The sequence below is a fragment of the Rhipicephalus sanguineus genome, chromosome 10 (genome assembly GCF_013339695.2).
Source record: "Rhipicephalus sanguineus isolate Rsan-2018 chromosome 10, BIME_Rsan_1.4, whole genome shotgun sequence".
In the NCBI taxonomy this organism is placed as follows: Eukaryota; Metazoa; Arthropoda; class Arachnida; order Ixodida; family Ixodidae; genus Rhipicephalus; species Rhipicephalus sanguineus.
Window position 1 is genome coordinate 10,069,917 of NC_051185.1, and position 12,217 is coordinate 10,082,133.

Below are 12,217 nucleotides of genomic sequence, written 5' to 3' on the forward strand. Positions count from 1 at the left end.
CTGTTTAATTACCTGTCAAAAATTGGCCTAGTCGGAAAGCTTTAATGGTTGGATATTTCACATAGCAAAGCCTTAACTTACCTGACACCCTCGTCGTAAATATTTCTATCAGGTTCACTTGCGCATTTCATTTTTTATATGCTTTCTTTTTATTATCATTTCCTTCCCTCTCTTCTTTAGTCTGTCAATCCCGTTCCCCGTCCCTACACAGAGTAGCATGCCAGCGGTATACAGACGCCGGCAAAAATATCTGTTTTTCTAATAAAGAGTCTCTCTCTCTCTCTAGGCTGTGCCAGTAATTCACCGAAGTGCAATAATTTTTAAGGTGAAAGCTTTAGATGCCTCCTCAAACGCGAAATTTTACCGTCGACATGCAAGAAGTCATGTGATGACGTCACAATATGACATCATCATGATGTCAAAGATCGCCAAAAATTATGACGTCATCATGATGTCATCACCCGCCATCGTCGCTTAGTCATATGTGGGACGATCACGGAGGCAGTGCAAAACCAGGTGAGGTGCAGAAAGCTTGCCATACCTCCGATCCTGGAGGCAATGAAAACCAGGTTACGTGCAGAAAGGGTCCGGAGGGGAGCGGGGGAGGATCAATACGTCGACTGAGAAGAAAAAGATGGTTTTTGCCTTCGAGTCGTCTTAGGTGAATGCATTAAAGAACCTGTGAGAGCTTTTTTTTTTCTTTTTTTGTTATTGGACTGCATTGCGCAAAAGTATTGTACGCTGTGCGCGCGCTGCATGCTAGTTATTGCATGCGCACCGGAATTACGAACTTTACGCACATGACCGCGTATACAATGCAGCTGGGCAGCAGTGTCCTCTTCATCAATGCAAAGTTAGGTCAAGTATGCGCAGGTTAGTCTTGCACCAAATAGCTACTAAATCAGCTCTTAAAATAATGAAGTGCCGCACACACTCATACATGCGCGGAGCACTGATAATCGACCACTCTATCGGCATCTAAATCGGGCTAAAGAGAAGAAGGGACGAACGAACAGCACTGTTTCCAACAGCTTATACTTAACCTCCTGACTACATCAAAGAAAGTACGCAGAAAGTACGCAGTTCGAACCTGATGCTGCAGGTGCTGAGTGTTTTCGATTACGGCACGTACCAATACTTTCTGAACTGTTGCACAACAACGCTCCTCGAAGAAGTTCGGCACGCAACGCCCAGGCCTTGCACCCACGAACAGCCATGTAAAGGGTACGCTTACAACATTTCACCACATACAGACCGCACATCGTGCGCCGAATTACACAGTAGGACTTCAAATCTGCGGAGGAGCGAACCGCCGCGGAGAGCTCACCGTGGGACGCCTGGTTATAGAACATCTATACAACCATTTGGTCTGGTGTTTTGCTTGCGCCATACCGAGTTGTTTGTGCCCCTAAGTAGGACCTCACTTCCACCGCACTTTTCGCAATGCATTGAGATACGACAGAGACTCTCCTGACTTTGATTCTCCTTCCTTTTTCAACAGATAGAAAGGTCAAACAAAGGGATGTCACAGCTCGTTTTAAAACAAAATAAAGATGTTTATTCTCTCTCTCTCTCCGTCACAACAGTCGACGAACAAGAATGCTACATGACTGAACATGCTTTGAAATGGTTTACAATATGTCCCTCATGCTGTCTTACGGTAAAGCCAGGCGACGTCCATTCGCAAGATTGCTCACGTCACACATGTCGTAGACATCGTCTCTCTTCTGTCTCACAACGGGTATCTGGTTTCTCACGCACTCCACGAGATCCATGTCGACGTCACCGACGACGAGCTCTTCTCCGGCACCAGCCGAAGTGACGACATTACCCATTGGATCGACCAACATGCTGTGGCCCCACGACACGTAGCACGCGCGTTCGTCCGTCGCCGCAGAAGCCGAAGCCACGTAGACCTGGTTGTCGACAGCCCTGGCGCGCTGAAGCAACTTCCAATGAAGCGGGCCGGTCGCCATGTTGAAAGCACCGGGAAACAGCAGAAGCCTGCAACCTCGTCTGGCGTACAGGTTAGCCACTTCGGCGAAGCGCAGGTCGTAGCAGATTCCGAGGCCCACTTTGCAGTACGGCGTGTCGAAGGTCGCCAAGCTGTCGCCGGCCGCGAAGAAGTCGGATTCCCTGACCGTCATCTTTCCGGGAATGTCGACGTCGAACAGGTGCACCTTTTGGTACTTGGTGAGGAGCTCACCGTCTGGTCCGTGGACGAGGCAGGTGTTGTAAAGTCTGTCGCCTTCGCGTTCCGCCATCGTGCCGCCGACTAGGTAGACGCCGTTGTCGTTGGCCGTGTGGGCCAGGAATTCGCTCGTTTCGCCGGGGATTGGTTCGGCGTACTTCTCGAAGTTCCCGACGGCGCAAGGAAACCCGAAGAATTCGGGCAAACACACCAGCTCGGCGCCCCTCGCTACCGCCTTCTTCACATGCTCGGCGGCCCTGGCGAGATTTTCGACCCTGCTCTTGCGTACTGCCAGCTGAACGATCGCGATGCGAAAACTTCCCAGCGTCATCGCTGATAAAACTCGGGGTATTCCCCGTAGCCGCTGTTTGTACTCGCAGAAATCGTTTCTCGGTTAATTATCCGAGATAACAGTCGAAGAATTAACCGGAAACACACGAAAGAAAACAGCAATATTTGCCTTGACGTATCCTACGCATTAAGACGTATGAAGTTGTTCCCTGGGCACCCAATTCAATTATACTCGGACTAAGAGATTGCGCAAGCCACACGTATGTCGCGTAAACCGTATTCACTTTCCATTAGCATGCTGTCAGAAAAAAAGACAGAAGAGTCGCGTGCGACGTTAGCCTCCATATTGCGCAGCTGCGACAGAGGGCACGATCCACGCTCGGTGGGACGCTAATTAGAATTCACTCACGTTCACATGGCAAGGTCACTGTTTTCACCTTCGAGCCCACGAAAGGTTGCCACATAACAGTACGCGGCAAAAACATAGTGGGATCTGCACCTTACTTGTCGCATAGCCGCCATTGAAAATGCGCTTTATTATCCACAAGCCAGCAAAACTACGCGTAGAAAGCGATTTTTCTTATATACGTACTGCCCAAGACTAAAACGACGTTCCTGCTTATCATCGTTTTGATAACAACATGGTTCTAATTATGGCATGCTTCTGATTAACATAGTTTTAATAATGGCATCGTTCTGATAATGAAGCAAAGTTTGAGATTGGGCTAGTTGGTAATTAATCTTCAACAACCAGCGCAGAACGGACAAGGGACAAGAAAGGGAACAGAGACAGCGCTTGTCTCTGTTCCCCTTCTTGTCACTTGTCCCTTCTGCGCTGGTTGTTGAAGTTCTGATAACGACATGCGAGGCAGGATAGTCAGGCAATGTTTTCCTTTAGCCATGTCCCCTGTGGGCAATTTTATTGTTGTTCTAAATACACCAACAAAGAAAGAACAAAGAAATCAACTACAGTAGAATCTCATTGATACGTTTTACAATGGAACCTGAAAATAAAACGTATTATGCAAAAATCGTATTAACCAAAAGAGGTTAAACAAAGAAGGAAAACATACACACACCGTCAGCAACCCACTTTTTTTAGCAACAATGAAGTTGGTTGGTTGGTTGGATCTTGTCAACCTGGCGTAGCTGGTCAATTTGCGCTGCACTTTCTTCTTTTCAACGTCTAGGATTAAATTTTTCTGAAAAGTAAAAGAAGCTGCAGTTTGCTCGCTCAGATGGTCCGGTGTTACGTGTAGTACCCCTTTTTTTTCTTTCATTACCGGAGAGAGATTCAAACGTCTGTTATATTTAAGAAAACTCCGAAACAGCTCTCATACAATCAGAGGAGTACCGGCATTCACAGTTCCCCGGTTAAATTATTACCTGCATAAATCAATGAACCGGAAACGATATATCACTTTTTTTCTACCATGCTGCCTTTCTGCCTCACTCCGCAGGATGTTTCTTGAAATACCGACTGGTAGGCTGCGTTTACCTTTTACTACGTCTAGCCTGTTGTCGTTTGGAGCCGAACAGCTTGGGGCAAGCCGCAGCGCTATTATGACTGCGCTACACAAATTCATTCAAGCAACCGGAAGAGTATGCTGCTAGTGCTTGTGCTACCGACCACTGAAACCAACTTTTTTTGTTTTCCTTTTTTTTATTATAATAATTATTATTTTTCACTCGTTATCTTTTTTTAATTTCTTAACTCTCACTTTCTTTTTACATAGCGTTTCGTTCTTCTTTCCTTTTGATGTTTCATAGGGTTTACATTTTCCTTCATAATTGTCAATGTGGCCAATCCCCTTCGTGGGTATGAGCCAGTCTTCTTTAGGCGTCAAACAAACAAGCTCTGCATTTGCGACGAAGCTACGAAGTGCGTCCAAGTGTTCGGGTGCGTCGCTTGCTGTTGGCAGCGATCTTTTCGTCGCCTCAAAACCGACGCTGCTGCGGCCTCAGAGCCTCCGCGACGTGCAGATCGTGGCTTGCTGGAACGCGGTTTGAGCTAGCATACCTAAGAATAAACGTAGGATTTCTGGATATATCGGCCAAAATCCACTTTCGCGGTCGCATTATCCAATTTTGGTCAAAATTGTGATCGTGTTAAACCCATGAAAATGATTCATAATTGCAAGGAACGTTGGCCAGGAATAAAAAGAAAAACGTATTAGGCCGAAAAGGTTATTATGCAGAATCGTATCAACGAGATTCACTGTATACTTTAAGAGCGAAGCATTTCTTGGCTAATCAAAGGCGCTTTGAGCGTATGTATTAACCAGCCGCCTACGTATTCGTGCTGTCGCGACCGTTTCATTAACTTGATGAGTATATATCAAAATTGGCATGGCACGATATGACTGCATGACGAACACAAGTGACGTCATTACATGAATGTCGTGTCATGCATGTCAATGTGCGTTACGACACAAATGAAACCGCCGTCTATGTGCTCATCTAAAGATTGCATAAGATATGAGTGTATGAGAAGCATAAATGAAAGGTCATGACATGAATACATGTCATGTACGCCGAGACATACATAGTAATGTCGCGGTGCTCTCGTGGTCGTTTCATTAACTTGGTGTATGCCAGAATTACAATGACGTAACGTTAGTGTATGGCCAACATGAATTATAGGTGATAACATAAATACCAAGACATACAAGACGCCATCGTGATGTCATGGTGGTCGTTTCATTACCCTGCTATATTCTAAAATATGCATCTAATGCGGGTATATCTATATGGCGCACACGAACGACAGGTGACGGTAATCCCACGATATGCCCATAACTCCTAAATTTACACAGTGACGTCTATCCACCTCGTGACGCTTGGAAGAAAGCAAAAAATTGCGGCATAGGCAGCAAAAAATGCAACATGAAATCGATTTCCACAATGTGTAGAATCTGCCGGAATTTTGTTGACTGCCATCATTGAATCGCAGTCCGATCATGCTCTCGTTGATACACTGACAACAGCCTCAGTCGGTTTTGCATCTTTGTTGGTTATTTTTTTATTTAACTCTACGACAACGCTTCGATGTGCCACCATAGTGTTTAACATCGGGCAAAAAATACTAATAATAATTTCTATGCTTTTACGTACCAAAAACACGATATGATTGTAAGGCGCGCCGTAGTGGGGAATTGAGGATTAATTTTGACCATCTGGGGGGGTTCGTTAACGTACACCTAAATCTACAGGTGTTATTGCAGTTCGTCCCATCGGCTGTGTTCGGGAATCGAACCCGCGACTCCGAGCTTAGCAGCGCAACGCATCAGGCAACGAAAGCTTCGCAAATATAGTGTTTCAGCTCACTATAATAAAAACAAACAGTGTGGCGCTGCATCCTTTGACATCGGGAAAAGGTAAATCGCCTTAGGCGCATTGCATTTTTTTAGGAGCTTGCTCGCCAAGCTTCTTAGGCTCGCGCCTTGTCCTCACCTGCGTGACCGTCGGCGCGGCGGCACACACCGCGCTCGCCGCAGCTGCTCTCTCTCCGGTGATTTCAAGAATGCTCACTAGATGGCGCCGCCGCTCAAGGCGGCACACACCACGCTCGGCGCAAGCGCTAGTTAAGTGACTGCTCGAGGGCCGCACCTCTCGTTTGGCTCGCTTCCTTTCTCTTCGCCGGGAGCTAAGTGAACACTCTTCGTTGCCGCTCCGCAGCATTGAACGGCAGCAGCGCGACGGGCTCGCAACGCAGCAGCAGCTCGGGAAGATCTCGCCTTGAAAATAACCAGCCGACACATAATGTCACGTTACGCTCTCCGATGCGTATCGTACGACTGCAAACGTCCCACCACCATCAGGGGCACCTGTATCGATGTTGCCTTCTCGAACTTTCCATTGCGTCCCATCATCGATGATCCCTTGGCAACATACTTTACGATCATAAAGCAATCATCTTTAAAGGGAAACGAGTCCCCAAGCTCATCGAGGGACGCCCTTCTTAATTGTACTTTCTAAAAGGACATCTGTTGTGTATATGTAATGCATATAGTTCATCCATCATAAAGCAATCATCTTTAAAGGGAAACCAGTCCCCGAAGTACTCATCGAGGGACGCCCTTCTTGAACTTGGTAAAACAACATCTCTTGTGTATACATAATGTTTATAGTTAATCGAAATGTATATATACTTCATCAAAATGTAATAGAGCATCCAGCCTTACATTAATAAACATTGTGTATGTAATGCATATATAACAACGTTGTCACGTTTATATATGATGGTAGAGGAATGTGTTTGAACTTGGTAAAACAACATCTTTTGTGTATACATAATGTTTATAGTTCATCCAAATCTATATAGTGCGTCCAACCGTAAATTAATAAACATTGTGGATGTAATGTATGTATAACAACGTTGTCACGTCTTTATATGATGATAGAGGAATGTGCACGGAGCATTCCGCGGGTTAGGGCCCGATCACATCCGATCAAGCTCCTCTAACATCATTCAATTCATGGATATGGCGGTGAACTTTTTCCCTGCCGTCGACGAAGGTACCCGGATGACGACACGTGCACCCAAGGTCACGGCAGCGGTGGTGGACTTGCACTCGCGTGGTCTTGTTTTCGTGCAGAATCAGCTTTTAATACGGAGTATTATATGGGACGTAATCTGCGCTTTCACAATCAATCTTTAAGATCGTCAAAAAAAGCAGCGTTTCCATGGTTAAAATTCGAGAGTAAAGCTCTCGTAATGTAACGTTGCGCCCGTGTTCGTCAGTTTGTGTCTTTACTTCGTTCCCGTTATTTTTGCGCCATTTTCTCGAGTAATGAACCAACTGTATCTCAGCAACCAGCACTGTTAGGGCATAAAAGCTACCATGTAAAAAAGAAAGAAAGAAAAGGGGCTTTTATGCAATCGCGTAAGACGACTCGAAGGCGAAAGCCATCCCATATCGACGTCCAGCGTTATTCACTAGTTAACGTGCACTAATTGAACTTCACTAAACGAATTTCACGATATAAACGTGGTGGATGTGCTCTGCAGGAGTAGGAATATGTTTTCAAGTTCCCGCAAACACATACGCACGAACATGTTAACGTGTTGAAGCACGCGATATCATAGGCATGCGCAGGATTCTCCATCAGGCGAGGCCAAGTGAGTGCTCTACGGAACACGTAATTAACAAAGGAAAAAAAGACTGAATTCTTAGAACACAGCCTTCAATAAAAAGTTTCAATTTGTTGTGGTTTTAATAAACAATAACTGTTGGGGTTTTACGTCACAAAACCATGATATGATTACGAGACGCCGCAGTGGAGGACTCCGGAAATTCCGACCAACTTGGGTTCTTCAACGTGCACCTAAATCTAAGTGCACGGGCCTCAAACATTTCAAGCCTCCATCGAAACGCGGCCGGAATTCGGTCCCGCGACCTTCGAGTCAGCAGTCGAGCACCGTAACCACAGGATCACCACGGCGGGTTGAACCTTTACTGCGAGTAAAGTTACTGCGATGCGTGCAAACCAAGCTTTAGTAGGCAATGATGTAGGGTATGTTTTGCATCGTTCTGTTCATTTACGTTTGCTAGCGATGAGATTGGGCTGTGTTGTTCCGGGCATTCTGCCAGAGAACATCTTGCTGCGCGCATAGAGCGAGTTCGAGCTCTTCTGCGCATTACTTGTTTTCAAAACGCCCGCGTTTACTTGACAAATCATCAAAGGACACCTTTCTTTTGTTTCTATACATCCTCTCTCGGTTGAAACACCCCTTCACCACTGAATATTTTCTTTTTTTATGTGAATAAACTACAAATACATTGTCGTACGTTTCATTATTATTTTTCTGTGGTTTTGCCCGTTTTCCCACGTTGCCGTCGAAATAACCTCTTCCAGGCACCCGTCGAAATAACGAGATTTTGGTTTCGGAGGCGGGTTAGGCCGGCTGCTCTCGATAACAGGTCCTTGCTCTCGAAACGCGCCGGTTAGAGTCTGCATTCACTAAAGCACAGCTGTTTTCAAGCCTTGTTCGTTAGCTCCGGCGTGATGTGGGCATGATACGCTGCTACTAAAGCCGGTGTCTGCAGCGAGTCAGGTGATTTTTCCGCTACAACCGTGCATCGCCGGCTGCTTGTTCGTAAGTTTGCCCGCCGAACCAGAAAGGTCAGCAATGGCCAGTACCAGCTTCCGAGTCGCCCTCATCCAGCTCGCAGTGAAAGCTAGCAAAGCGGAGAACCTCGCTCGCGCCGGAGTTGAAATCAAGAAGGCTGCGACGAGCGGCGCCAAGTTCGTGTGCCTGCCCGAATGCTTCGGCTTCCCGTACGGACCCCAATACTTTCCCAAGTACGCCGAGTCGATCCCCGGTGAGACCAGCGAAATGTTGTCGCGAGCTGCGCGTGAAAACGGCGTTTATCTCATCGGAGGCTCCATGGCCGAAACTGAAAACGGCAAGCTCTACAACACCTGTCTCGTCTACGGTCCCGACGGGGAGATGCTCGCCAAGCATCGAAAGGTTCACCTCTTCGACATCGATATTCCCGGAAAGATAACTTTCAGGGAATCGGACAGTTTCTCGGCCGGCGACAGTCTGACGACGTTCGACACCCCTTACTGCAAGGTCGGCATCGGAATCTGCTACGACCTGCGCTTCGCCCAAATGGCGCAGCTTTACGCTAAACAAGGTTGCAAGCTGCTATTCTACCCCGGTGCCTTCAATATGACCACGGGACCGCTCCATTGGGAGCTTCTGCAGCGCGGTAGGGCAGTCGACAATCAGCTCTACGTGGCCAGTGCCTCGCCGGCTAGAGATGAGAGCGGTTCTTACGTCGCGTGGGGTCACAGCATGCTCGTAGATCCCCTCGGCAAAGTCGTCGCTTCGGCGGGGGCCCAGGAAGAAACAGTCATCGCCGAGGTAGACCTGGAGCATCTCGAAGCCACCAGAAACCAGATACCGATTACGAAGCAGAAAAGGGACGACCTGTACGATGTTGTGAGTCTAGGTGATGGAAAACATATGTGAGATAGGAGTTGCGCTTGGCAACCATGTCGGCTATAAACTTGGTTTTAAGGTCCACAGCGTCTTAGAGCACGATGCTTCAGCAATGCGAAACAAATCTCTTATTTACAGGTGAAAAAATAATAAAGCGAATGGTGCAGTCAGAGTTTGAAATTTGTTCGTTTTGTCATCACCACACTAGTTTCTCTGAATTATACTAACAAATAAATCGTGTGTTTTGCAGAAATTGTGTAAACCAGGTCACTCCATGTAGACTAGTGTAAACTAAAGCAACACTAGAAGGTAACAAAATGAGTGCTTTAATTTTCCAATGCCTTCAGCCAGTGGACTGGCCGTATCATCATGGTTTGTAAAGAAAGTACCACTTCTACATTACAATTTCATGTGTGGCTGCTTCACTCTCTGAATACCCACCTAGGTGACTTGGCACCTATGGCATTGCACAGCTGCTCTGTTCCCAGACGGGGTGTTCATCTTTTAATGGGAGTGTAATGCAATAACACCTGCATACTTAAATTTAGGTGCACGTTAAAGAATTGGAGGCGGTAAAACTTAATATGGAGCCCCCACCATAGCGTACCTTGTGATCATAACCACTGCAGTGACACGTGCAACTGTACACGTCAACTACGGAGGCTTATCACGCGCCGTGTGCTATTTCAACCTGCTTGAAATGTGATGAGTAAATTTGTACACGCTTCCTGAATGGACAAGTAGTGCTCATTGAGCTTCACTGCAATGTGTATTGTTGCAGAGCATTACTTTGCTGAAGACACCACCATGTTTAAGAGGTTCAGTGGAAAATGTACACAGCAGACAATGAAGCGACAAGGATAACCATCATCCATTTACTACCCTGATTGAGGGGTCGTTCAACGTGGCGCATTGCAGGAGTCATTCCAAGAATATATTTTCTTTGCTTGGAACCGATATAACTGATGACAAGTTGCCCATTTATCTCAAGCCTTAGATTTGATTATTTTTATACAAAAATAGAACGTGACTCATTTGAGAAGAACTGGATCTTTAATTAACACCCTAATTATGACAAATTGCAGAAAAGTGCAGCAATCAACCTATTACCACGCTTTTTTTTTGCAATAGAACATTGAGTGCCTTGGAATAAAGTCTAAATTTCACACCCTTACAGACAGTCCATCATTATTTGTGTCTGAAGGGGATACAGAAGTTCAGAGCAAAATGGAAATTTGAAGAGATGACAAATTCGTGAACACGGGGTGTCGCTGGAGCCGACGTTTGAACAAGCGGGCTTTACTTCAAGGCCTCAAGGTTGCAGCCTTGAAAAAGACGGGTCCACTTGTCGAAACATCAGCTCCAGCGACACCCCGTGTTCACGAATTTGTCGTCTCTTGAAAGGGATATTGTGGTTTTGGCATGTAAAACCCCACAATTTAATTTTAACACAAAGAAAACATGTTGCGTACCACAGTACAGTACTGGCAGGCTTACCAGCAAATATGACATTTCTAAAATCATGCGACATTTTAGCCAGAATGGAATATAAAACATTTTTATTCTGTAGCGTCGAGAGATCATTGAACAGGAAATGTTTTTTGCTAAACATCCGGTGGAAATAGGATTGTAGTTTTTGCTCTGCAACGAATGTTGCGGAGGGCAGTGCTATCCACACACTATTAAACTGCACGGCAGATTTATTTATCCGCTTATGTATTTTTTTTAGCTTACATACTCTCCAGTGCCTAGGCATTGTAGAGGGTAGTGGTATGCATGTGTACAAAATTAACAAGACCACTTCAGATTCAAAGATCAAATCGAAGAAAGCACTTCATAGCATATCTGGACACATTCCAGCTTCATAGCATTGTTATGGGCCTCTCATTTAATTGACCTTCACTTCAGATGGCCTCTATCTCTTCTAACAAACTACGCAGCAGGAGAGGACAGAAAGAAAGAAAAGAGAGACTACCGCAGACTCACAACTGATTTCCTGAAAATACGTAGCAACCTGAAATATTGCCCAGCATGGATGATGTGTCACTGTCAAAGAATAACAACTTAGCAAAAAAACAGTTAGGAATTTCAATCACGGCCACATTGTCAACTGTAGCACGTGGAGCGCAGATACACGAACTGAGTGTCAGACAGTCTGACAGGGGGGTAGCTAATACACCCATGTCCCTTTCTCCTGACGTGTCCTGTCCTGGTGCGCAGTTTGTTAGAAGATGATCACGTACCAACTTGCCCAACTTTCAATGCTGGCCATTATCTATTATTATTCACTAAAGCAGATTGTATTTCTCAATTTTTAAACTTTTATTTTTTATTAAGCTCATATTCTATTGTAATGTCACTAGAAATTAAGGTTTGTTCGAGTTTCTCTTAAAATGTGCGCTCAGGGTGGGAGTGAAAAGCCCAGCAGTGATGTAAGCTCGAACCTGTAGGATGCAGCAGCAACTGTTTAATGGCTTTCCTTTGTCCATCTCCTCATGTGGGACACAGAAAACTATCCTAACACATCACAAACGCCATTGACTGCAAGACTGCTTGCTTCATATCAACACCTGCTCAACACCTGTTCTCAGAACACCTCCTATTCGATTGTTAAATGTTGAATGGAGTGTCCGTTTTCTTTTTCTTTTTTTCATATTCTTCATTCTGGTATGTCTCTTCTTTCAGATATTAATGCTTCACTGACGATTTGCATAAAATAAGTGTGTTTACTTGAGTCCAGTACTCTGCTTGCTTCGGCCTTAGTATATGTATGACGTTTCCAG

General features: G+C 45.6%; 2 protein-coding genes across 2 annotated transcripts; one reads left to right on the plus strand and one right to left on the minus strand.

Annotated features, from left to right (window-relative positions):
- Positions 1-1,655: 1,655 nt before the first annotated feature.
- Positions 1,656-2,522, minus strand: LOC119372415 (omega-amidase NIT2). The gene has a single exon (XM_037642891.1). The coding sequence runs from the start codon at positions 2,520-2,522 to the stop codon at positions 1,656-1,658; it is 867 nt and encodes a 288-aa protein (XP_037498819.1).
- Positions 2,523-8,383: 5,861 nt separating this feature from the next.
- LOC119407001 (omega-amidase NIT2) lies at positions 8,384-9,687 on the plus strand. The gene has a single exon (XM_037673824.2). The coding sequence runs from the start codon at positions 8,616-8,618 to the stop codon at positions 9,462-9,464; it is 849 nt and encodes a 282-aa protein (XP_037529752.1). The 5' UTR covers positions 8,384-8,615; the 3' UTR covers positions 9,465-9,687.
- The last annotated feature ends 2,530 nt before the right edge of the window (positions 9,688-12,217 follow it).

Coding starts and splice junctions, on each gene's coding strand:
- LOC119372415 (XM_037642891.1), bottom strand. CDS start 2,522: ATGACGCTGGGAAGTTTTCGCATCGCGATCGTTCAGCTGGCAGTACGC.
- LOC119407001 (XM_037673824.2), top strand. CDS start 8,616: ATGGCCAGTACCAGCTTCCGAGTCGCCCTCATCCAGCTCGCAGTGAAA.